Here is a 25,703-nt window from a genome sequence, read left to right as displayed (position 1 = left end):
CCCCAAATCACCCCCTGGACAGCAATGATGACAGCACACAGCGTGGGAAGGGTTTGGCTGTATTTTGACTCTGGAAGGAGATACAGGCAATAATACAGAAGCTTTGCAAGCACGGATACATACACGACCTCGCCAGATCTCACTGGAGCAGGGGGCTTGTCGTGGGACCTGATTCTGCCCTCCACTGTGCTCGAGGCTTGGGGGGCTGCAGGTGTTCCCCAATAGAGGCAAGAAGCCAAGACGTCTGTCAATGGCTGGATGGACCCTTGCAGAATGGGGAGCTGCTCCTGCCAGATCCCAAAATCCCCCTTGCTAAAACAAAACACCTTCCTGGGTGCCTTCCTGGCAAACCAGCCCTGCCTGGACTGCACATCCTTCGCCTCATCCCTGAAACGATTCCTGAGCTCCAGCCACCAGAGACAAGCCTGACTAACTCCAGCTGAGAAAAACTGGGGTGAATCCCGTTAGACGCAGCAGACCCCAAAGAGGGGGACCTGGGGGGTCCTCTTGGGGCTGAGCCTGTGGAATTGAGGTCCATTCACCCCAGCTGCCAAATCTACCTGGTCCTGGCATGCGGCTCTGGTGGGTTTTCACTTCCCCTACTCCATCTCTGCTCAGTGCCGTGCGGGGTCCAGAGGGGTTCCCAGCCTGGCCCCCGCCTCAGCTAAGGCACAACTCGGCTGCTTACAAAAAAAAAAGAAGGAACCCAAAGGGCACGAGGTGCCTGGGATAGGGAATATGGGGAATACAGTACGTGGAGTGCCAGGAGTGCAGGCGGGCAGGGGGCTGGTGAGGGGGCAATGGCCACGGAGAGACATGGGCATTGCCTGCAAGCTGCCAGGAGCCCCCACGCCAGCACCGCCAGGAATCACAATTCAAAAACAAACAAAAAAAAAAAAGAAAAAGGGAATTTTGGCTTCAGATCCCAAGAAAAAGGGTTGTAAAGGCACTGTGCTCCACTAGAGGCAGGACAACAGCCCCCGTGGCACGCAGCTGCGGTGGGGATGGCTGCACTTCTCCCAGTCCTATGTAAAAAGCTTTGGCAAAAAAGGTACAATCTAAAGAGCGTTTCAACTATGATCTCCTCCTGCATGGCTGCTCCGTAAACACAAGTCCTTGCTGTCTTTGGCTGAAGTTTTAAAAAAGTTGTGAAGCTGAGAAGCTTTTTTTTGGTTTGGATTTTTTATATAGAAATAGATTTTTTCTTTACAAAAAAAATCAAAGCATCTTTTAGCACTTTTAATATATATATATATATATATATAAAATTCCTGCTATAGAAAACAAAAACCCCCAAACTTGGTTTTTGATATATTTTCTTTTTAAGGGAACAAAAATTCTTTTGCTTTGGGAAAAAACCTAGCTGGAGATGGGCAGGAACCACAGGAATGCGCCACGGAGTTACATGATGCTGCAGTTCTGCACAGCCTGAGCCTGGGGGGGAGAAAGAAAAAGAGGAGGGTTAAGAGGAGCCCAGTGTCACTGTCTGTTTGGTCTGGCTGTGAAGTGTCCAGTGAGACCCTCTGGATGCCCACGGTGGTTGGACTGTCCTGGGCTCTCCTCTGCCCTGGCCCTTGGGGTGCAATAAATAAATCCCCCCCAGCTTGGGTGTTCATAGCTCTGAAATTTGAGAACTAGCAGTAGGTGAAAGTTGAGGATTATATTGACTGGGAGTACTAGTACAGAATATACTATATATCAATCTCATATAATATAGAGATAAAATACATATTTAGGTCCTGAAATATTCATGTTACCAGCATGAACAACACTTAGTGGTGGAATGAGTGCTATGAGGATGGAGGATGCTCTGGGATGCCATGGGGGCCGATTGTGGGATGGGATGGTGTGAGATGGGGTGGGGTGGGGAGCTGCTATGGCCACATCCCTTTTCAATTCCCTTCTGATTCCTCGATCCCTTACAAAGAGGCTTGTGTGAACCCACAGAGGAAGAGCAAAAGCAGGGACAGGAGGGAGGGGATGAGATTCCTAGAGTGCTGCCCTGTTGAGAAAGGACAACACCAGGACAGGGTGGGGACTCAACAGCAGTGGGACAGACTGGACCCAGGGTCTGGGAATGACACTGACCTGCCTGCGGGGGCTGGAGTTCCCCAGGAGGTAGTTCCTGGTCACCAGGCTGTCCCCGAGGCCGATGCCAGAGTCGCCCATGCTGCGGTAGCTGCGGGTGACGGTCACACTGGAGGTGGAGGAGCCCGAGGACATGGTGTTGATGCCGGCGTTCTGGGTGCCCGCCTTGTCGGCCGGCTGACCGCACGTGCCGCACACGACCGTGCGTGAGCGCAGGTTGTATTCACCAGGGTCCCCGGAGCCACTGCAGCTACCCTAGACATGGGGGGGACAGACAAAGTGACCTTGAGCCCCTGCCTGAGTATCCTCTGCCCTGAGGCCCTGCCCTGAGGATGATGGTGTGACCCCGGGGACCTCTTGAGTTAGTCCTCAAAGAGAGTCTGCACTCGCCCATCCCCTCCATCACATGGTTTAAAAATAATAAAATAGAATTGTTATTTTTGTATTTCTAATCCCAAGTGACTGGGGCTGGCATACTGGCAGTGGATGACCTGTCCTGCTGCCGTGGCCTTGCACCCAGGGCTGTTGGCACAAGGGAGACACCTGAGCTGTGCTCCTCTCAAGACACCCTCTTCCTCAACACCTCATGAGCTGATGGCTTTCTGATGGGAAATTTGCTCTTAGAAAAGATCATCCTTCAGACAAATGGGCAGCACTGGCTGCAGGAGCTTGGCTCCTCTGTCCAGGGATAATCAATAGAGAAGAGAATCACAGAATCATGGAATGGTTTGGGTTGGAATCAACCTTAAAGCTCAGCTTGTTCCACCCTCCAGCCATTGGCAGGGATATCTTCCACTAGACCAGGTTGCTCCAAGCCCCATCCAACCTGGCCTTGAACAATTCTAGGGATGGGGCAACCACAGCTTCTCTGAGCAATCTGTGCCAGAGCCTCACCACACTCTCAGGGAACAATTTCTTCCCAACATCCCATCTAGCCCTGTCCTCTGGCAGTGGGAAGCCATTTCCCCTTGTCCTGTCACTCCAAGTCCTTGTCTAAAGTCCTTTTCCAGGTCTCTTCTCCTTTAGCCACTGGAAGGGGCTCTAAGTTCTCCCTGGAATCTTCTCTTCTGTAGGCTGAACACCCCAGCAGTCCCAGCCTGTCTCCAGAGCTGAGGGGCTCCATTCCTCAGAGCATCTTCATGGCTACTTCCAGACTTGCTCCAGCAGCTCAATGTCCTTCTTGTGTTGAGGGCCTGATAACTGGACCCTGCACTGTAGGTGGGTCTCACAAGGGCAGAGTGGAGTGGGACAATCCAGTAGCTTAATCTGCTGATACAGCACCACTCTTCCGATCCAGAGAACTCAAAGAAAGTGGATGATGGATGCTCCATCCTGCTCTTGCAGAGCCCTAGGAGCAGCACTCAGCAGATCTCTCACCTGTGTTGAGGGATGGCATGGCCATGACTGCACATCTCCACACACGATTCCTGTGGGCATCTCACGTGCAGGACACAGACATCCTGTGGGATGGGCTGGTGGGGGCTGCTGGGCTGCAGCCAGGGATGTTTCTCTGGGAGAAGTGGCTGCAGCTATTTTCCTGGCAGGCTGCCTACCCTCTGCCTGCTGCCTGCTCTGCCTGCTGCCTGCTCTGCTCGCTGTTCCTCTTTATGCATATTTCAGCTCCATGTGGGGAATGATGGGTTTGAGAGGAAGGACAAAGCCTCCTCTGGATTTCTTCCAGCACCCTCATGAAGCAGAGAGGACAGAGCAGCTGCTGATGAGAAGTGTCATCCATCAACTTTCCACCATTCCGTCCTCTCAGTGATGTGGAGTACCAGCTCAGCCTCCCTCCAGCTCCTCCAACACTTTTCATGGCATTTCAAGGTTGCTCAGGCTTGGAGACAACTTCCAGCAAGGTCTCCAGAGCGTTTTTGGTGAGCAGCAACCTCCTCCAAGTGCCAGAGGTCTATTGGTTTCTCTCAAGTCATTGTTTCCACAGCAGACTCCCTGCTGCCTTCTCCCATATGCCTGACCCTGTGTGATGCTGAACTGCTTCCTACCCTGCCTGGGAGCAGAACTGCATCCCCCACCAGGCCTCCTGGGAACAGTGGCATCCCCAGTGCCCTACTCACGTGGTGATGACGGTGATGGATGCTCATTTCATCATCATCCTCATCCTCATCATCGTTGATGATCACAGTGCGAACCAGTTTCCGCATGGCCACCTCCTGTGGGGGACAGGAAGGGAGTTGGGGGTTCAGTGCCTGCCGACTCCTCATGGCCCCAGCCCGACCTGCCCTCGGCTCTCACCTCCCCGTTGGAGTTGATGAGGGCAGTGCGCAGGCTGTCCCCGGAGCCCCAGCTGCTCTGGGCTTTCCACACCAAGTTGCTGGGGGGGCTGTGGGTTGCTCCAGCTCCTGAGGCCCAGATCTGGGGAGAAAAGCAGTAGAAAAAGGACTTTTCAGATGTGCAGAGCCCAGAGCCTGGGGATGTGGGTCTGTCACAGCAAAAAGCCACACACCAACAGTTCTGCATCACCAGCAGCCCAGCAGGGTTCAGGATCTCAGCTGGATCCTCCACCAGGCAGTGACTCACCGTGACCACCTGGCCAGCCTTTAGGGTGAATTTTGGGGGGAAACGGTAGATGATGGGGGGATCATCCCCATTCTGCCTCTTGATCTGCCAGCTCCCCATTGCCTGGTCCTGCAAGAGAGAGAGCAGCGACCCTCAGAACCCAGTTCCTCCCCAGCTTGCCCCATCCACCTCCTGCCCATGGAGCAAAGCAGGGCTGAGCTTCATGCCAGAAACCCCAGGGTTCCCCCTGGAGGCAAACTCGCCTCATTGGACTTGTTCCTGAGACGGACAAACTTGCCCTCCAAGTCCACCTCCTCCACACCGACACGGCCGCTGGTCCGGGCATGGTGGGAGAAGCTGGTCCGGCTCTCACTGTCCTCCAGCTTCCGCTTCTTGGAGGAGCCCGAGGTGGACAAGTGGCTTCGGGATGCACCTTTGTGGGAGGAAGGGCTGGGGGACAGCCTCAGCCTGGCAGGGAAAGAAGAGTAGATGGAGCCAGTGAGGACATGAGGGCTGGGACCCACATAGTCCAGAGCTGGGCATGGTGCCCAAAACTCACCGCTCCTCCTCGCCCTCCAGCAGCTTGCGGTAGGCATTGATCTCCATATCCAGAGCCAGCTTGATGTCCAGCAGCTCCTGGTACTCATCCAGCTGCTGCTGCATGCGTGCCCGCATCTCAGCCATCTCCCGCTCCTTGTCGGAGAGCAGGCGCCGGTTGGTCTCACGTTCTCTAGCCAGAATATCCTCCAAATCATGCAGCTTCGCTTCCTTGGCAGCCAACTGTGAGGAGGGAAGGTAAGGGTGGCCACTCCAGCTGGGGCCGTGCCCGGAAGGGGATCATCCCCAGGAGGGGCCCATCCCCAGGGCGGACATCCCAAGGAAGCCCTTGGTCCCAGCTCACCTGCTTCTGCAGCTGGCTCACTTCCGAGGAGAGGTTGTCGATGCGGATGCGGGTCTGCTGCAGCTCCTCGTGGGCAGCACCCACCATGTTGCTGTTCCTCTCAGCCGATTGCTTGGCATTCTCCAGCTGGGGGACAGGACAGGGAGATCAGCATTCCCAGCACCCACTGCCCACCTGCACTCTGCAGGGCTGAGGGGAGAGGAAGGTGGTGTAGGGGGGCTGCTCACCTTGGCCCCATAGGTCTTCTCCAGTTCCTCCTTGTAAAGCCTGATCTGGGCTTCGTGCTGGCTCCGCAGCTCCTGCAGGGCCTCGGAGAGTTTGCTCTCAAACTCGCGCTGCCGCCCGTTGTCGATCTCCACCAGCCGTGTCTCGTGGCGGCGCTTGGTCTCCCGCAGCTCCTGGGGGGACAGGTCAGGGGACACGGTGTCACCTCGGGAAGGGGACACAACACACAGAACAGGGGTTATCCCAAGCAATCCCAGCACTGTGATGGTACATTGCAGCTCACCTCACTGTAAATGTTTTTCTGGAACTCAAGCTCTTCCTTCAGTGTCTGCAGCCGGTTCTCAGCATCCACACGGCGCAGCATCTCATCCTGAAGCTGTTTCTTGGCTTCGTTCAAGGCACTTTCCAACTGGCAGGGAATTGAAAGGGAACATCACAGTGGGCTCTGGACACTGCATCCAGCATAGCTGGGGACCCACCACTCATCTGCATCTGCCCCACAGCCCCCCTGCACAGTGGGGACCTGGCACAGCCCCCAGGCAGTGGGGGACAGATGGGAACCTGGGGAAGCTGGAGACAGGACTGCCACTGCTCACCTTGGCCACCTGTCCCCTCAGGTCCCGCACTTCAGTCTCCAGATTTCTCTTCTCACCCAGGGCTGTGGACAGCGCAGCCTCCTTCGAATTAAGCAAAGCCTCCACGTCCTTGAGGCGTGCCTGGGCAGTGAGAAGGTCCCCTTCCTTCTTGGCATTCCTGCAGGTCAAAGGATGGCACAAATTAGCTGCACATCAGGGAAAATCACAGTCATCAAGAAATTATAAAATGGCTAGGACTCAAAGCAACCTTAGAGCTCATCCGGTCCCACCCTCCTGCCATGGACAGGGAATCCTTCCAATAGCTCAGGTTGCTCCAAGCCTCACCCAACCTGGCCTTGGACATTTCCAGGGATGGGGCAGCCACAGCTTCTCTGGGCAACCTGTGCCAGGGCCTCCCACCCTCACAGGGAAGAATTTCTTCCTGACATCCCATCTTGCCCTGCCGTCTGGCAGTGGGAAGCCATTCCCTTGTCCTGTTATTCGAGGCCCTTGTCCAAAGTCTCTCCAGTTTTTGGAGCGCCTTTAGGTACTGGAAGGTGCTCTAAGGTCATGCCAAGCTTCTCATCCACCAATGCCTCCAAGTCGTTCTCCTCAAGGCTGCTCTCAGAAAACCCAACACCCCTGCACTGTACTTCAAGCACACAGAGCATCATGTCTGCAGCCCTCTGATCACCCCCAAAAAGGTTCGTCCCCAACACCCACACGCTGAGCGGACCATCAGGTCCTGACCACCCGGGATCCAGTGTGGATACTGGAAAGCAGGAAGGGCTGGGAAGGACCAAGGGACCAAGAGGTGTCTCAGGGTGCAGCACCCATGGGTGATATGCACATCCACAGTGCAGCTGCACCATGAGAGGCCAGCGCTGACCAGTCTCGGGCCAGAGTGGCACAATGTGACATGGTAGGATGTGATGCAGTGTGGTGGGACACTGGAGCATGTTATGGTGTGACACAGAGTGGCATGGTGTGGCACAGGGTGACACAGCATGATAGGGTGCAGCATGGCGTGGTGTGGCAGAGCACATCATACAATTGAGTGTGGCACTGCATGGCATGGCATGGTGTGGCATGGTGTGACACAAGGATGGATGGCACAGCAGCAGCTGGGGAGGAGCTGAAGCTGCCCTGTAGCCACCATTGCCCTACCAAGGTGATTGGACAGAGGAGCCTGCGGCACTCTGCCAGTGTTGGGAGCCCAGTGCCTGTCCTGGAGCAGATGGGAGTCACTGGGCAATAAGCAGGTGCCAGGGGCTGTACAGGTGTGGCCAGGCAGCTCAGCTGTGGCACCTCAGCTGCCTGGCACAGGGCTGCGGACGTGCCTCCCGACCTCTGGCATCACCATCCAGACTCCTGTGCCATCCTAGCTCCCACTGCCCTCGTCGCTTTTCCAGCCCTCTGACAGCAGGTCAAGGCCATTCCTTGCAGACCCGCCGTGTGACCAGGGAATCTGATCTGACTGCACTGCCAAAATGCAGCCTGGCGCTATTTTGGTAGGTCCTATAAAAAGAAAAGTCCCAACGGCTCCCAGCAGTCGCCAAGCCCAGGGTGGGATTGTCACCCCACGTCCCTCAAAACGGGGTGTGGAGCTGGTGGAGGTGGGATGCGCCCCGGGACCGCAGCCCCTCTGCTGTGGGTGAGCACTGGCCGGGCACGGGCTGTTTGCAAGCCCTGGGGCGCATTCCTGGGGCGGGGAGTGCACACCCACGCCATGAGATCATGGGTCACAAATACCAGGGAACGGCCGGCGGCACCACCAGCACTCAGCCCATCCCAGGGCAGGATCCGGACCACCACGATTGGGACCCCGGGACCAGCAGTGACGGCATTCCAAGACTCGCAGGGATATGGGAAGATCCTGGCTTGGCCAACAGCAAACTTTCCTGCATTTCTTTCTGTTTCTTGTCCCGAGCCAGCATGGAAAAGTCATCCTGTTATTCTGCAGACTAAAGCAAAGGTTTGAAAATCCCAAACTACTGTTTTTAAGCACAAACTCCACTTTATATCCCAGGATGAATTCCATGTTAAAAGAGCAGAAATTCAGCTTGAGGAAGGACAGTTTAAAAAGTCACTATTCCTACACGTACAGTAACGAAATTCAGAATCACTTAAAGTGCTGCTGTCAGGAAAAGCAGAGCCCAAGAGCCTCTGGGAATCCAGGAGCAGCTTGCAGACTTTTTCTTGGAACTATGTGAAGATCTATCTTCTGCCTTTCTTTCTGTTTCTGAGAGTTCCTTTCCCAGCCCAGAACACTCTTTGTTGTGGTGCAAAGGGATCAGTAACATGCCGGATCTGTAATAAATTATATTATGTTCTTTTGTTCAGATTTTCATGTCATCAGGTAAGAAAGTCTCAATGATACGCACAGAGTATGATTTCATAGTCCATAAATTCCATAAAACAGTCTCTTTTATGCCGCCTAAATAGCATTTAAGCAATCTTGAGAATTTGGAATTTAGCCCCCAGTGGAATAACTGACCAAGGAACGGTGCTGGTCCCCCTTTTCCAGAGAACTACAGCCTCGCTTTCTGGAGCTGCTGCTGGAGCTCTGTGCTGGGTCCTTCCTGTGCAACCTACTCCTTTCATGCCAGTGACTCACAGGACAAGAATGCCAGCCGGGAGCAGATCCCAGGCTCCGAGGCTCACTGCAACCAGTGGCTGAGGGTGACTTTTCCCATCTGGCCGTGACTCGTGGCCACAGCCAGTGTGGCCACCCCGGCATTGCCAGCGGGGGCCAAGCCTGCCATCCCTGACGGAGGGAGGTTCTGTGTGACTCCGGGCAAGGCTCATCCTGGGCATTTTGCTGCTGCAGCTCTTTGCTCGCCGTGTTGGCTGTGGAGGTTTGGGTACAGCCAGGCAGCACTGGTTCTCCAGGATGGGGCTCTGGAACATACTGAATTCTCCAAGTCCTTCGGGGACACTGGTTCTATTAGTAAGTGACAAGTGGAGGCGAAAATGCTGATGGTCAAACTTGCATCCCAACAGAACGTCCATCTCCAGGGAACAGAGAGATCCAGGGCTCTGGGCATCAGTGCCTGGAAAGCCCCACATTAAACCCCAGATGAGTCCAGGACAAATCCCTTTGCCTTTGAAGTCTCCCTGCTGTGCTCTGCTCTGGGTTGCACCATGAGGAGCAGAGCCAGCAGCTCGGAGCTCACCAGTCATGGGGCTGAGCTTGGGGGCAGTTCTGCAGGAGGGAGAGGGGTGAGATGAATCCTGTCCTGTCCTTGGCTCTGACAGGTCCAGTGATCTGCATGATTCAGCTCCCCAGGATCTGAGCATCTCCCCCCATTTTCCTTCCAAACACACCATAATCCTGAATGTGGCAGCAGCCTCTGGATGAGGTGTCATCCCACAGGAGAGTCCTCTCTGGTGCTGGGGACTGCCATGTCCACCACTCCTGTTGATCCTCACTCCAGCCCAGCCAGGGTTTATGTTTTCCCTTCTCCCCTCAGGTCTTGCTTTTATTCACCAGCAACCTCCCAGGCTCCAGCTGGTGCTGGGCTAAAAATAAAAACTTCCACGGCAGCTGCGCCGCTCCCACTTCCCTGGAGAAGGGGGCACAGCCAGACTTTCCTCCCCCTCTCTGGAGGGTTCCACTGGCATCCCCATTCTGCTCACTAGAGTCTACAAGATCTCAAATCCACCAAGGGAAGCAGAGACTCACCGTGGAGGGCTGGCTGCCTGTGGCCAGGGGACATGGGCTCAGTGTCCCATAGGATTTGATCCCCTGTGCTGGGAGAGCTGTGGGTAAAAACAATCCAAGAGGAGAAAACACAACAGAGGCATCAAATCCTCAAGAAACAAATGTCTCAAGAGAAAATATGGAGGGAAAAGGGGCCTCAAGATGTTTTATTTTTAGCTTTTAAAAGCAGGAAGAAGGAAAAAAAAAGAATGAAAATTGCAGCTGAGCAGCCAGAAAATCCAAATGTTAGTGGAAAGTTGGATCTGCTCTGGCTGCGCTCAGCACTGACAGACACGAGGCTGCAATTTCGGCACAAGAGATTCAGAGAGGGCTCAGGGACAACACCACAGAGCAGGATCTGCTACTGCTCCCCCCGCCTCTGCCCCAAAATCCCAGCCTGGAAACCTGGCAGGTCTGGGCTTTCCCTCTGGAAAAGTCAAGACAGGACAGAGTCATCAGAGCTCATCAAAGCAGCTTCAGGCACGAGCCCACCAGGCTGCTGGAAAGACACCAACACCAACCCTCTCCGAGACAACACAGCCCAATCACTGCATTTTTAGGAAACACTCTTCGGTTTCCCCCCTCCACTATTAATCTCCATGAGTGTTCCTGAAGCTTGGGCTTCACATGCTGGAAGGCGACCAATGCACGGGCTGGAGCTGGTGGAGGTGCAGGCATTCCACTCCTTCTCTGCCTCCAAATCACAGCTGCCCCACCCTGGAGAAGGTGCCAACTCAGGGAACTCGACAGCTCATGTCCCATCCATAAATCTTTACGCACATCTACAAATCCCCTGGGACTGCAGGTTTTGGTCCCACCTGGCTTCCAGAGCCCAAGTTTCCCTGCTCCTGGGCACACTACTGCTAAGACAAGGCTCTCAGAAAAGGCTCTTGAGGTGTTTACAGCTTGGGAGCCCAAGGTGGAAGAGGCAGCATGTGCCCATGGAGGTCTGCCATTGCTGGGAGGACACAGAAAACCTCCTCTGCCCCACCCTGAGCTGACTGCTCTGCACAGCATTGCCTTCAGTGCCAGGGATTGGTCCCAGGATCACTGCATGTATCCCAGGGATCCCTCACCCACCGCAGGGATCACTGTCCCACTGCAGGGATTGCTCCCCTATACCAGAGATTGTTTCTTCATCAAGGATTGTTCCCCCAGCCCAGGGCCCAGGGCCCCACAGGATCCCAGGGCCCAGGGCCCCACAGGATAGGCAGCAGGAACAGCATGAGGAGAGGCAGACTTGGAAATCCTCTGTGGTGGGGCAATGGGAATGTGGCGAAGCAGCTTCTCCCAGCTCCTGACTCATCTGTGCCGCAGCGCCTCTGCCAAATCACCAGGATAAACACGGGCTGGTCTCCTAGCAGGGAGCTGGAAATAGCCAGCGTGATGTATAGCGAGGACAACATCTGCACGGAGCCAGCATCCTGTGGGGCACCAAACCCCTGCCAAAGCGAGCTGGGGATGCCAGTGCCAACTGTGCTCATGGATGCACGGAAACAGCTCCCACTCTCAGGTGTCAGCGGTGCCAAAGAACCTTCTTGGTGCCAGGGTTGGTGCCCGGGTCCTGCCACCCACTCCTGACATGCTCATCCCTGGGGTTGAGGGGCTTGTCTGACCCCACGTGGCCTCAGCAGGGTGAGAACGGCTCACTGGCATCTCCCAAGGGCTGGACTTCTCTCTCCTGGAACTGAGATCTGGCCTTCCTTGCCTCCTTAAAATGAACCAAAACCGCTGTTTCTTTCGGAATTAGGAGAAAGCATTTCATGGGGATACAAATGGACCTTCCAGTCTGGCATTCCACAAATCCAAGTCATTCCTGTCCCTCCACAAGCCCCATCACCAGGAGCCTTGCTGGGAGCTGTGGGCGCACACAAACTCCAGTGCGATGGGACCTGACCACAGCAATATCTCCAGGGATTGGCCACGCATGCCCTTCCCAAAGGTATGAAGGTGTTTTTCCCCTTCCCCTGAATGCACCAGAGCAAACACCCTGTGCCCACTCATAGTCACCCTGCAGCCTCCCCTCTCATGATGGGAGAGGCACTTCAGCTTCAGCAGTACCACAACCAGTCCATGCAGGTGGCTGCAGCACCAACCGACAGCCCTGCACTGCTTGAAAGCTGGAAACCCATTTCCGAGAATAAATAGTATATTAATTGTTTAGAATTAACGGTGTTGTAGCTCAGTGCCGGCTGGGGAGCCCCAGTGTCTCTCACTCCCTGTCCGGGCTGTCACGCCAGCTGGTGACTCATCACAGCCTCCGCCAGCAGCTCGGAATGGAAATCCCGAGTCACCAAGTGACACTGCTGTTTGGGCTGAGTCCCCCCTAGTAACCAGAAGGGTCTGTGGTTTTGGAGGGTGGATGGCATTACCAGAGGGGTTTCAGAGCTGGAAAGGGGGGTTTTGCCCTTTTGCCACGTGAGAGTCACCAGGGGAATGTGCAAGACTTGGCTTTCCACTGCCCACACTGCATTTTTGGGGGGAGGTTTTCATGAAGCATAAATCTGTGTGTCTGCACAGACAAAGGGCAGGGTTTACCCTCCATGCACATGTGTCCCAGCTTGGAGCAGCCATCACAACATCCCACCAGGTCTGCCAGTGCCTGGCTGCCTGTGAGCACTCTCTGCCACCTGTGGGACCTCTGTGCTGCCTGTGAGACCCTCTGTGCTGCCTGTGAGACCCTCTGTCCTGCCTGTGAGACCCTCTGTGCTGCCTGTGAGACCCTCTGTGCTGCCTGTGAGACCCTCTGTGCTGCCTGTGAGACCCTCTGTGCTGCCTGTGGGACTCCCCACTGCTGCCTGTAGCTTTTCCAGAGTGCAGCAAAGCCCCAGGAGGCAGATGCAAAGAGGATCCAAAGCGCAGGGGAGGATCAGCCGCGGGAGTCCCCAGCACTGGTAGCACACAGAGCCTGGCAATGCTCATGGCTGAGCAGAGTGAGGGCAGGATTTCCCTATGGAATACCTCCACCACCAAACTGTGGGTTATCTGGAACAAGCCTCCAGGCTGGGGTGACATGCAACGTGCCACTGCTTGAAACTTGATTTAGCAGGTCCCAAGGGGATGGACTGAGCCTGAGGTTTCCAGAGAGAGGGCTGGTTCCTCCCTTGTAAAAACTGCATTTTCCACTGGAATATAATCACCAAAGGCTTGAACAGGGTGCTCAGGGGAGTGGTGCAGCCACCAGTCCTGGGGGCATTTATTAATAGACAGGTGGATGTGCCACTTGGGGATAGAAGTGGCCTTGGCAGTGCTGGGAACTGCTGAATTCAATGATTTTGGAGGGCTTTTTCAACCTGAATTATATGATTGTCTCTCTTCATAAACCTGAACCTCTCAACAGCTCAGAACATCACGATCAAACACTGGTCAATCCCCACTCGCAGTCCAGGCTCTGCACCCAAATCCATCCATTCCAAACATGCCAACCTGCCTTTCCCTGGCTTCCCATGGAATTTGAACCGGGTTGTCTAAGAGACACTTGATGGTCTGGAATTAAACCATCTTAAATATAGATTAAAACAGTAACGCCCTTCATCAGGAAAAAGGAACTTGCTAAAAAAAGCCTGGAATTGTGCTGGAAAGAGAATTTTCAGACATAATTCAAATTCATGAATTACACCACCTTCCATGATGATTCCACCTTCTGAGTTTCAGTAGGAAAGGCAAAAGAGAAAAGCTTGGAATCATGGAAAATCCTGACTTGAAAGGGGCCCACAAGGATCATCAGTTCCAACTCCTGCAGAGGATATCCCGGAAAACCCCACAAAGGGTGTTGTTTTTCCAATCCAAAATTTACTAACAATTTGTAGGTTGCAATATGATACAAAAGTCTGACTAAAGCTTTGGGGAAGAGGAGGGAAGAAGGAAATTCCAAGTCTCACCATGGTAACAAGTGAGTTTTGTATAATTCATATTATTGTGTTACATTTAATGTAACAACAAATTAACAATTACATTTTGGACTGGATGAAATTTAAAGAGTTTTGCCCAGCCTATCCCACTCCAACATGGCAAACGACAGTCTTGCAATAATTGGGCTAAATCTTAGTGGGATAGTTGTGGGGTTTTTAGTTTTTTTTTTTCACCTAAAACAGCTCCAAATGTTGGCCCTCCATGGAAGCCCCAGAACATTCCGTTCACTTCAATATATCCTTCTCCGGATGAACGACAAACACAAAGCCCATAAACCAGCACCTCAAAGGATGAAGACAAAGCACAGATTCCCGGTGTTTCCTTGAGGGACTGGGCATGGCCAGAGCCTTACAAATGGAGTTAAAAACAGGGAGCTGAGTCACTCCTATTAGTCATGTCTTCAGGACCAGGAGCAGTGGGGGGAAACAGCCACAAGCTCGTGTTGCACTGGGAGCTGGTGACACAGCCACGATGGATGCGAGGCAGTGGTGAAGGAGTAGGGATGCAACCCCAGACTCAGGAGCAAGGAAATGTGCTGCCACTGTGCAGACACTGCCTCCTTTCCCTCTGCTCACAGATGCAGTCCCTGAATGCAAAGGGGTGATGGGAAGGGATGAGGAGGTCACTTTGTACCTGCTGCATCCTGATCCTTGTGCAGGAACAGGGTCCCTGCACAAGGTGAGACAAAGTGGAGGCAAAACATGGAACGAGCTCAAGGCCCCTTTTTTTCTCTCCAGTAGCAGCAGCTCACCCCACTTTTCATAAATCTGGGTACGCAAAGCTTCAGGCCAGCAACATTTGCTTAAGAAACAAAGCGGGGGATTGTTGGATCCAGCTGCCACACATCCTTCTGGGAACAAAAGGGTTTGCTATCCCGGCTCCAGCAGCGCAGATAAAGGCAGGCGAGGTGTTTACACTGCCACAAGGTCTATTTGCATGTGGCCGTGGCAGCGAGGCCAGCGCGGGCTGCGCTGGAGCCGCCTTGTTTGCGCGCCCCGCTGGCTGCTCTGACTCACCGGCGGCACCGCGAGCCCCACGGCAGGGCGGCTGCCCGGACGGGTCGGGATGGGATGGGATGCCACTGGGAAAGTGCAGCTCGGTGCAGGGACAAGCAGCGGCCGAGGTGAACACCAAAGTTTTGCTGTGCTCTGCCATGTGCTCTGCCCACGTTCCCCTCTTACTGTGCCGGGATGGAGCCCAAACCTGCTCGGCACGTGGGCAGGAAATAACCACTTCCCCAGAGTGAGGATTGCAGACGTGGCATCCCTAGAAAGCACAATTTAGCCCCAATTGCTGCCTGCACAGGACCACCCTGCAAACAGGGCCACTGTGAGAGGCTCCAGGCTCCCCATCACCTCCCTCATGCTCAGCCCCACGTGCCCACACCACACTCACCACCAGGTAAACCCCAGTCCAGCTTTTTGCACAGAAATGGCACAGCTAAGGCTGGGCTGTGAAAAGGAGCATCTCTGCCCTGCAAATGGAGGGTCTAGAGGCCACCCAAGCAGTAAAGCACAATGTCAAGGGGCAAGGCTGCCCTCCACAATGCTCCTGTTCTCCTCTAAAGCCCACGGCATGAAAGCTCAGCTTGGAGAACACCCCCTAATTTCTCCTGGCTCATCATGGTGCCCTGCAGTGGAGCATCCTCACACCCCACAGAAGCTGCTGGGGAATGGGTTACCCACTGTCATGCCAGGAAGGAAAGGGCAGGGAAGCGTGACCGCCGGAGTGGCAGCCCCGAAACGCGCCCCACAGTGCCACACCCTCTCCAGCCCCGGGACACGCGGCTGAGCCTGACTCATCCCCCCGCTCTGCCAGGGCTGCTCCACAGGCGAGCCCACTGCACTGCCAGGAGATGGGGACACTCAGCTCTTCCCAGTGGAGACTGGGAGCTCCAGTGGGGCAACTGGTCACTCTCAGTGCCCATGGGCATTGGGGCCAAGTTTGCTTTGGGCTCCCAACTCTTTGAAGCCTGCATGTTACACATCCATGCCAAGAGCTGGGATGTTTGTTTGGGCTCAAATGACTCAGAGATGGGGTTTTAAGGGAGAAAGTGTGTCCTTAAGCTGTTATTAAAAAAACCCTGGAAGTTCTGAGCTCCAGTCAAGTACCACGACAGGGAGACGCCAAGCTCTTTCTAACCAGGATGGAGGCACTGTACTGGATAGCAGAGAGATGTGAGAGTGTGGAAAGCAGGAGCCAAAGAAAGTGGCTGGAAGTGGCTCTTGTCCAAGAGGGTGGAGAGGCATCTGCTATCAGAACCTCACTCCTATAGAGGTGCTTCTGAGCCACTCACAGCCCCAATGAAAAAATTCAACAGCTTCAGGAGAGCCCATGTTTGCTCCTACCCTGGCTCTGTCACCTCTCTGCAGGTTCACAGTGCCAACACCTGCAATGGTGCAACCCTGTAATTATGGAAGATAAAGTACAGGCAGGGCAGCACCCATCTTGCACCCTTGGTACTGGGGAACTTTGTCCCTGCTGCTGTCGCAACTCCTGACTCTACTAACCAGGAAAAGGTAGAAATGGGGCATAAAGGGCTGTCTGAAGCTTGAAGGACACCCCAAGCCAAGGGCACCTTCACATTCACTGGAAAAAGGAAATTGGTTTATTATTGAGAGTGTGCAATGTTGACTCAGCCTCACTCAGGAATGGAGGTGTCCCAACCCCAGCTGGGTTTGTGGTATCTCTGTGGGTTGGGTTCACTGCACTTCATTAACCACCTTCCACACCCTTTGGCTCTCCCCAATACTCAGAGCCCTGGATCACACCATGTGTTCACAGACATGCTGTGACGTCCTGCACACACAGGAAAAAGGCCATAGACACATATTTTGTGGAGTGATAGGGTAAAGAGGAGTGGCTTTAAAGTGAGAGGGCAGATTCAGATTATGTATTAGGAGGACATTCTTCCCTGTGAAGGTGGTGAGGCCCTGGTAGAAGTTGCCTCGAGAAGCTGTGGCTGCCCCATCCCTGAAAGTGTCCAAGGCCAGGTTGAATAGGGCTTGAAGGTCTAGTGGAAAGTGTCCCTGTCCATGACAGGGAGTTGGAATAAGAAAAGCTTTTAGGTCTCTTTCAAAGCAAACCATTCCATGATCCCATGAACTGGGGCTTTTTCTGGGTGTCCAAGAGCCCGGCTGTCACACAGAGGTTTCTGCACTCAGGGCTGCAGCTGCCACCACACCAAGTGGGGCCGGGGTGCTGTGCCAGCCCTCCACAGTTGTTCAGCTTCACACTGGAGCTATTCAAACCTAGGCAGTGAGGAAAAGGGAGCAGAGGCAGGTGGGCACCCGGCCCCAGCACCCCAGTGAGTGGCTGCGGGTGTCTGATGGCAGCTGTGGACAGAGACAGGTTTCACGTGGCACCAGTCTCAGCTGTTTGGGAACATGCTGAGCTAGTCACAGAGGAACAGGCTCAGCAAACTCCCTCATAAAGAGCAGAATGGTGAAACAGGTAACACAGCCAGTAGCAGGACACCAGGAGGCAATTCCCAGTTTATCCCAAACCCACTGGGCTAACACTTAACAGAAAATTCCTTGTTCCAGCCCTAATTTTGGCAAGGACCAGGGAGAGAGTTCTCACGGCTTCCTCCTCTCCTGGTTGCCAGAAGCAGAGAAGGAAATTGCAGCTCCCAAAGGGCACAAATTCAGCAGAACATGGAGCTGGCAGCCACTCTGCATGTCCCACCCTGGCCACGCCACCCTCTCCATCTGCCTCCTGGAGCACCATGCCGGGAGCAACTCCCAGTTCTCTGGGCTCCAGAGTCTGAGTGTTGCTGGGATTCAGACAAGTGAAGTGACACGTGAGAGGCTGAAAAACACTTGTGGCAGCACACGAGACCAGAGCAGGCTGGGATGGGATGTCAGGGATGGAGCCCTTCCCGCACTAAATCCAGCCCTGATTCTCTTTGCAATCATTTCTCTTTAACTCCAAGGATAAGGTTCTTAATTTGTAGAGTCAATCCTATTGTCAGAAAAATGTTTAAAACAACAGGATTTCCTCTTGCTCCCCTCATCCCCGAGAACAGCAAAGAGAAGAGCTGTGCCTGGAAAATGACAGCATATGCAGCAATGGGAGCAGAGCTGCGAACCGAAAGTGCAGGAGCCTGTTCCTCTGCTGAGACTGTCCTTGGAAAAAGAGGAGCTGGATGTTAGCACGGGCAAGAATTCCTCCCTTCTAGGAGCCCAACCATCCTGAGCTGTTTCCCGCAGATGTCAAGGGAAAACCAATGTTTCTGCAGCACAAAAGACTCAGGGTACTGTGTTTAAGAGGGTCCCAGAAGGGCACAGGGGTCCAGACCAGCCTGGCTCTGTGTCACCAACTCCCCCAAAGCATCTCCAGCTGTACAAGCTCCTCTTTGTTTGCTCCAAAAGGGCAAAGCCTCCTCCCAGTCAAAGCATTCCCTCCCTGGCAGGGATTCCATGAGGCAGAGGGGGGGAACAGCCCGGGAGCCTGAGGTTTCACCCCACGCAAATGTTCCAGCACCAGCTCATTGCTGCCGAAAGAAGCACCCAGCCCCATGGCAGCACTGAACCTTCATTTTTAAACTTTTTTTCATCTAAACACATCCCATTTACCTGCTCCTGCCTGAAGGGTCTTCACTGAACCCAGCACGGGGCAAAACCCCCTGGGCTGGGGAGGGACTGTGGGGTTCACCTCCTGGCACCCCACTGCAGCCTCCCTTGCTCTACCCTTGGATGTGCTTCCTACCTCCACGACAGCCTTTGGGAAACAGGAGATTTGTCCTCATTAGGGCCAGGGATGAGATCTGGGCCCCGGGAGGAAGAGGCGCTGCCAAGGCACCGGCTTAATCGGGTTAGGGGCTGCAATTCAGGAAGGCATCGCTCATCAGCCGCGGTGCTAATGAGGGCTGGTTCCTGCCTTGAGGGAGGGAGCTGGCCACTGCCTGGCCAAGCCTCACCCACAGAGCAGGTACAGAACCCCCGGGGGGGCCTTTCTTGAGGATGGAGGTGCCCAAGGGCTGTATCCTACACCCCTGCACCTCCAGACTGAGGCTTGCACTGACAAACCCGTCATGCATCTGGGATGAGGTGAATCCTTATGGAGCAAGGCATGGGCTGTGGCTCCTGTTCACCCTGTGAGTCAGGAGTCAGCTCAACGAGAGGGGGTGATGGGTAGAACTGGGTGCAGAGCATCTCTCCAACAACCCAGTACTGTGCTGGAGTCCAGGTGTTCTCCAAGAAGGGGGAGAGAAGCTTGAGGACACCAGAGGCAGGGGCATTTCAGACTGCTCCTGTCTCTCCCCAAGATCTGGGAGTGGACAATGCCGGTGCTGTCAGAGCCCCTGAGTCACCAGCCACCCTCACCGCACCCTCTGCTTTGCCTCAGCAGTGGCTCCAGCATAGCCAGAGGCCATCAGGAACTGGGGACACAGGTGGAACAGGGCCAGGCAGCACTGTCCCTTGACCTGGGGCACAGCCAGCACCAGGCTGCACAGGATCCCCATGTGAGGAGCCAGGCAGGCTCTTTGGGAAACCCCTCCTGGATCACCACTGGGAGCAGCCAAATGGGCAGTGGAAATGTCCAGCCCAAAGGCAAGAGCAGCTGGCTGGGGACAGAGGGGTAGCAGAGGACAGGAGGCAGAGGGCAGGCAGCTGCCTGCACCTCCCAACCCAGCTCTGCCCAGACCCTCCTCCACTCATGCAGCTCTTGCACCAGTACGTCAGTACTGGTTAGACTGGTCTCCTGTTTGCACAACCTGTCCCCCTCCAGCCAGCACCTCTTCCCCCTCCCCAGACAGAGCACTCAGCACCAGCACTGTGCCACGTCCAGACACGTCATGCCCTGGCACCCCCAGCCCCCCACCCTCCCTCTGTGCTGGCGAGACAACCCCTGCGGTGAGCAGTGGCGATGCTGTGGGTGCCGATAACGCGGCCCCGGGTGCCTGCCCTGCGGGAGATACCCGGTGCTTCCCCAGGGCTGACTGGCACAGCGGGTGCAGAGGGCTGGCTGTCAGTTATTTATTAGACAAAGTGTCACCGTGTCAAGGTCTACAAAGCAGCCCCAGACCAGGTGCTGACCCAAGGGGCTGGAATGGGCAGGGAGAGCCGGCAGGGCAGGCACATTCCTACGCAACTGGATGGCAGGGAGCAGAACAACGCCTGAGCAGGTCCTTCCTGATCCCACCAACAGTTCCGACCCCTTCAGAGAGTCAGTCTTGTGGCTGCCCCGTTTCCCCAAGCCACAAAGATTCGGGACACCCCAGTCAAACTGAGCCCGAGGAGCAGCATTGTGGCTTGGCAGCCGATCGTGCCCCTCTGAGCAGCGCTGCCACATCAAGCACATCCCCACGGACACAAGATGAGCTGCCAGCCCCTTTTCAAGGGTTTTGGGGATTTTGCAAGGGTTTTGGGCCTTGGAGAGCAGCCCCGATACTGTGCCCAAGGCAGTGAGGACACGCCAGAGGCAGGAATGAACAGCACCGGCTTCCCCCGCAGAATCGCTCTTCCATCTCACCGGCCGTGACTCAGAGCCGACTCAACACAGAAACACGCCCGTCCCCCAGAGCCCCGCGCACCAACTGCTTTCCAAACCCCACCGAAACCCACCTCCCAGCCACAAGCTGCTCTTTGGGAACCCCCTCGAGTCACAGAACTTTTTCAGGAGGGTTGTCAGCACTCAGAAACAAGCATACGGGCTCCCGGAGCACAGCCCATCGCAGGGAAAAACTCCACATCCATTTTCCACAGGGCTGGCTCTGCAGCACAGCCAGCTCCCAACTCCCTGCCAGCCACGGCTGCGGGCCGGACATTTTTTGCAGCCCTCAAAAGATCGTGGCCAAGATAGTTCTGGGTTTGCATAAGGCAGCAAAAGGCTTTAGACAGCTCAGCTGCTCCTCCCACCAGCACCCGGATCCTTGGGATCTGGGAGCAGGGATCTGGCGAGCAGCAAGTGGGACAAACGAAGCTGCCTCATAAGAGGACGGACCTGCACCAGTGAAGGGGAAACAGAAAGTTAAATATAAATAAACCCCATAGGGCTTTTGGAAACATTTGTAACAGGCGGCACGTTCTCTCCCTCCCGGTAGGTAGAATATTTATGGCATCTTCCGAAGGAGCTAATTTTAGCCTCATCTGATACAGACTCCAAACGAGATGTCCAGAATAAGAGGCAAAAGATCAAATGGAGGAAGAGGGGGTTGTCCCGCCACTGCCCAGCCCGGATCCGGCCGCGAGCCAAAGCTGATGACGGCAAGGGATCCGCTTGCTCCATGCGTGGAGCGGGACTCAGGGAGCTGCCTCTACAGGGACACATCCTGACACTGCTTGGGCTGGCAGAGCCGAGGGAAACCCAGTGCCAGCCCCTGGCTGGCCAGCAGTGACATTGGTCGGGGAGCCCCGTGTCCTCAGCGACCTGCGTCCTCAGGGGACCTGCACTGGTCACCAGTACCAGCCCTGTGGCAGCGGGGAGGGGGCCACGAGGGGACATTTCTGATGGCAGGGAGGGAAAGAGATAAATCCGATGGGAAGCTGCTGGGGCGATGCGAGGCTTAGTGTGGACCGGGAGCACAACACCCAGCAACAGCTGGCAGGAGAGGGACACGGGTGCAGCCTGTGCACTTCTTCTCTCAAAGCCAGGGACCCCACAAGGTGGGAGCAGCTCGGCACAGGGAGGGTTAAGGCAAACAAAACCCAGGCAGGTTCTTTAACCGGTGCCAAAGACAGCAGAGGAAAATAGGACGAGCAGGCGAGATCTGTGGGCAGGACAGAGCCAGCTGGCTGGCACCGCTTCCCGGGCTGTGCCGGAGCGTGTTTAGGAATAGCTCCAGAATGACGAAGGCAGAGGGGCCGCCAGCCCGGCGCTCGCGCCCCGCGTCGCACGGACCCTCCGGGGGCCATGGGCATGTCTGTTCAACCCCAGCCTGAGCGTTCACAGCTCCACTCCCAGATACCCCTCCAAGGGCACCCTGGCCAAAGATGGCGCTTGGAGGGAGAGTGGGAATGCTGAGAGAGCTTCTCTCCTCTCTTCGTCCCCACCATGGACATTGCTGTCCCAGCTGGGTCATGGATTTTTCCTCTCCCTGCCTCCTCCAGGTTGCTCCTTCCTCCCTCCCGGCTCCCTGCCAAGCATGACGACAGCGCCTGTCCCGCTGCGGTCCCCCCGTCCCCAGGGCACTCACCACTGTGCCCCCCCACCGCCGCGTCCCCAGGGCACTCACCGGGCTTTGAGCTCCTTGTGCTCCTCCCGGACTTTGCTGAGCTCCAGCTGCAGCCGAGCTCTCTCTTTGGCCACGGAATCCAAGGTCTTGCGGGCATCTGCCAGCTCCGACTCGTAGGCAGCCTTGATGCCCGAGACCTCACGGCTCACCACCTCCTCGGACTCGGTGATGCGGAGCCTCAGCCCGGCATTCTCCAGCTCCAGCGAGCGCACCTTGTCGATGTAGACGGCCAAGCGGTCATTGAGCTCCTGCAGGTCCTCCTTCTCCTGCAGGCGGGTGATGCGGGTGGGGGACAAGGGGGTCCCCGAAGCCCCGCTACGGGTGCTCCTCTTCTGCGAAGGCGTCGCCATGGGGTCCGGCGTCAAGGCGAAGGACACGGCACAGGTCACGGCGCGATGTCCCACGCCACCCGCCCAGCTGTCGCGGCAGCTCCCGGTGTCTGAGTGACTTGCTTATATCCCAGCTGGGCTGTTCACTGGAAGGAGGAGCTGCGAGGCGGCGGCGGGTGGAGTTATCCAAAACTTGGGTGGAGACAACTCGCATCAGTCCCCGCCCTTGCTTGGAAAGGTCTGGGAAAGCATCCCTGGGAAATGGGGGCTTGGGAGGACAATTCTGGGGGTACACCCCGCCTTTTCCAGGGCGATTTCCCCTACAGAGGCTGGATTGCAGCTTGGAGGGACTTGGAGAGGGCAAAGTGCACCCTGAGAGGGGCTGCAGTAATGGGGTGCAGCGAGGCACTCCCAGGACCCTCGGGCACTGCTGCCTGACAGGGCAGGCAGCACCTCAGCAGCTGCCCCCAGGGTGGGAGGGTCCTGGCACACCCTGAATGTGCAGCCACAGGCTGCACAAGACCCCAGGGTAGTCCAAACTCTGGGTCCAGGGACCCAAATCCCGTCCCAGGTCACTCAAAACACTCTGGCCTGGGATACCCCTGAATCCTGAGGCATCGCAGAGCCCTGGGACACCAGAGGATGCTTTGCCCAGCTCTCTCAGCACTAGTTGCCCCCATTTCCCAGCTCTCCCCAGTACCACCTGTGCCCAGGTTTATCCCTTCTTCCCATTTCTTTTGCCCAGCTATGCCAGTTTGTAACTCCACAAATCCTGAGCAGCAGTTGAGTCCAGTTTCCCCATCCCAGTTCCCTGGACCTACTGTTTCCTGTTCTCCCACCTCCAGCCATCCTCAGTCCCACCAGCGCTCAGCCATCCTTCCAGTATGTCCAGTCCCAGCAGGGGTGGTTCCCAGTCCTCCAGAGTGCTCTGCCTCCCTCGAACCATTGCCAAGACTCAGGCAGCTTGTGATTTCCAGATCTGCCACACACTTCCTGACATCCCCAAGTCCTGCCACGAGGTGGGGGATCCCTCCTCGGGCTTCATCCCCATCCGCTTGCATTGAGCTGTGAGGCCAATCCTTTCCGTGTGGGAGAAATGGGAATGAAATGAAAAGGGGAATGGAAAAGAAAGCCTTTTACAGCTCAGAAATGAGAGGTGGGTGGGGGCCCTGGGCGGTCCAGCTTCCTCCTTGTGAGCCCCTGCTTGGAAAGTTGGGCTCTGTGGAAGGAAAGGGAGCTGCACCCCGCAGCTGGGGACATTGGCGAGAGCCAGAGCACCCCAAAACCAACCTCCCCCAACCATTCCCTGAGGACGGAGGGGTCCAAGGTCAAGGGCACAGGCAATATGCCGCTTCCTGAGTGACGGCTGCCTGGCTCCTCCTGTCTCCGCTGCAATCCAAGCTCAGTTTGCTTCCCAGCTCCGGGAGCGCAGCAAAGCCCCAGGCAGGCTGGGAATGACTCACACAGCAACGGAACAACAACACATGCGAACACGCAGCGCACATTCACAGGCACACACGTGTGTGCTGCGCGCTCCGGCAATGATTAACGCGCTGGCAGCCGATCAGTCCCGCCTGCCAGCGCACAGTAGCAGGATGGGGAAGGGACCCCGGCAACAAGCAAACTTTCAAAAAGCAACGGCCCGATGCCGGGAATCTGCCCCAGCGCCAGGAAGGGGGGGAGCGAGCGGGAGGGGGCCGGGCACAGCCCCTCCGTCCTGGCATCGCCGCGGGAGGGGGTTGGGAAAGGGTTGGTGTGCCCATCCCCAGCCTCCCTGCACCCCCTTCCCCACCTTGGCTCGCAGGAAGACCCTCCCTGCATTCAGAGGCCCCCCTGAGAGCTGTGGGTAGGGGGTGAGTGTGCCACCACCCACCCAGCGCTGGTCTCCCTGCGGCCCCGGGCAGGGGTCTGCTCTTTCACCCCACTCCTTTGTTCAGTCCCAGATAAACTCCCCTTTTCCTCGCTCCTGCTGCCTCCTCGCCCGTCCCGGGGTGCCCTTCCTCCTCCACATTCTCCTGTGCACTCAGCCTCTTCCCTGGTGGGGGGACACCACAGCCCTGGGCACCCCCATGCATGTCACGTCCCCAAGGCAGGCGAGAGTGTGGAGGACAGTGTGGCTTGGCCATGAGGCAGAGGACACAGACGAGCCTGGGGTGGTGGCCCTGGCCCCACGGCGAGCCTGGCCAGGGCCGTGGGCCCCAGTGCTCCTGCCAGAGCCTCGCTGGCGAAGGCGGGTCTGGGCTGCGCTCGCTCCGCTCGGCTCGGCGGTGCCTGCCAAGCCGCGGGGCACTGTGGGACTCCCGCGGCCGCTGCTGCCGCCCAGCTCTGTTTTGTTTTAAAATGTAACCCCTGGTTGGAAGGGAAAGCGCCTGTGCCCCTTGCCTGAGAGTGCTCTGGGAGCAGGAGATGCTCTGCAGGGTCCAGAGTGTCCGCAGGGACAGGGATCAGACCATCCCCAGGGACATGGACAGGGGAGCTAAAGCTTCGCTGCCTTAACATGGGAAACAGCATCCAGGGCAAAGGCAGGGAGGGACCAGCTTGGGCAATAGCTGAAAATCACAGCCAAGGGTCACTGGCACCTCCCAGCAGTTCCCAGTTCCTCACGCTCCCCAGGAAGCTGCTGCCGTGCACGGGACCCTGGCTCACAGTCCCACACTTCACTGCCTGGGGGGCTGAGCCCAAGGGCTCCCCAGGGCTGCGGGAGCAGGACAGGACAAGGGAGCTGGGGGACCCTGCTGGCTCCAGAGCCATCAGTGGTTGTGGGCAGCCTGGAGTGAAGAACCCCCAGAGAGGGTCAGACTTCAGCTCCTTTGCTCCACACAGACCTCCCCCAGGGTGGGGTGGCTGTTGATGCTCCCATACCACAGCTCTGCAAACCTTCTTCTTCTGGACACAGAGAGCCCCACAGTGCTCTGCTTCCCCACGAGACCCCAGGTGCTGCAGGGGTGATGCAGAGCAGGGCTAAGGCAAGAGCATCCTGACCAGCATGGGTGCAGAGGGATGGGGAACCCACCACCAGCACAGCCCTGAGCCGGTCACTGGGTCTGGCAAAGAGGCACTTGGCACTGTGCAAGGCAGGAGGGTTTAACTCAAACCAGATGAGCCATGAGGACAGTCTGTGCTCCACGGCTCCAGTACGGGCACAGTGCCATGCTTCAGCCCACAAACATGGATTTCTCCAGGTTCCATGGGCACCAAGGGAACTCAGGGTGCAGGATACTCCAGCAGAGCAATGGGTGGATGAGGAGTGAGGGATGGACAAGAGGCTGGGGCTTGA

The 25,703-nt window shown here is 56.2% G+C and overlaps 1 protein-coding gene across 1 annotated transcript; it reads right to left on the bottom strand.

Moving 5' to 3' along the window:
* Positions 1-40: 40 nt before the first annotated feature.
* LMNA (lamin A/C) lies at positions 41-22,566 on the bottom strand. The gene is made up of 12 exons (XM_071579502.1): positions 22,098-22,566; positions 6,325-6,481; positions 6,012-6,137; positions 5,731-5,901; positions 5,504-5,629; positions 5,162-5,382; positions 4,866-5,070; positions 4,624-4,731; positions 4,339-4,458; positions 4,161-4,256; positions 2,089-2,343; positions 41-1,434 (listed from the first exon to the last, which is right to left on the bottom strand). Exons 1-12 carry the CDS (start codon positions 22,445-22,447, stop codon positions 1,402-1,404), a joined length of 1,968 nt encoding a protein of 655 aa, XP_071435603.1. The 5' UTR covers positions 22,448-22,566; the 3' UTR covers positions 41-1,401.
* Positions 22,567-25,703: the final 3,137 nt, after the last annotated feature.

The sequence above is a fragment of the Pithys albifrons genome, chromosome 30, assembly GCF_047495875.1.
Source record: "Pithys albifrons albifrons isolate INPA30051 chromosome 30, PitAlb_v1, whole genome shotgun sequence".
In the NCBI taxonomy this organism is placed as follows: Eukaryota; Metazoa; Chordata; class Aves; order Passeriformes; family Thamnophilidae; genus Pithys; species Pithys albifrons.
The sequence above is the reverse complement of the archived record's forward strand: the minus strand, read 5'-3'. Positions and strand labels throughout refer to the sequence as shown.

Bases quoted from the DNA above. Each gene is read 5' to 3' on its own strand.
- LMNA (XM_071579502.1), bottom strand. From the start codon at position 22,447: ATGGCGACGCCTTCGCAGAAGAGGAGCACCCGTAGCGGGGCTTCGGGG. The intron at 5,383-5,503 runs GTGAGCTGGGAC...CCCTCCTCACAG, and splicing joins TGAGCCAGCTGCAGAAGCAG to TTGGCTGCCAAGGAAGCGAA. The intron at 2,344-4,160 runs GTGAGTAGGGCA...CCCCATGTCTAG, and splicing joins TCCATCACCGTCATCACCAC to GGTAGCTGCAGTGGCTCCGG.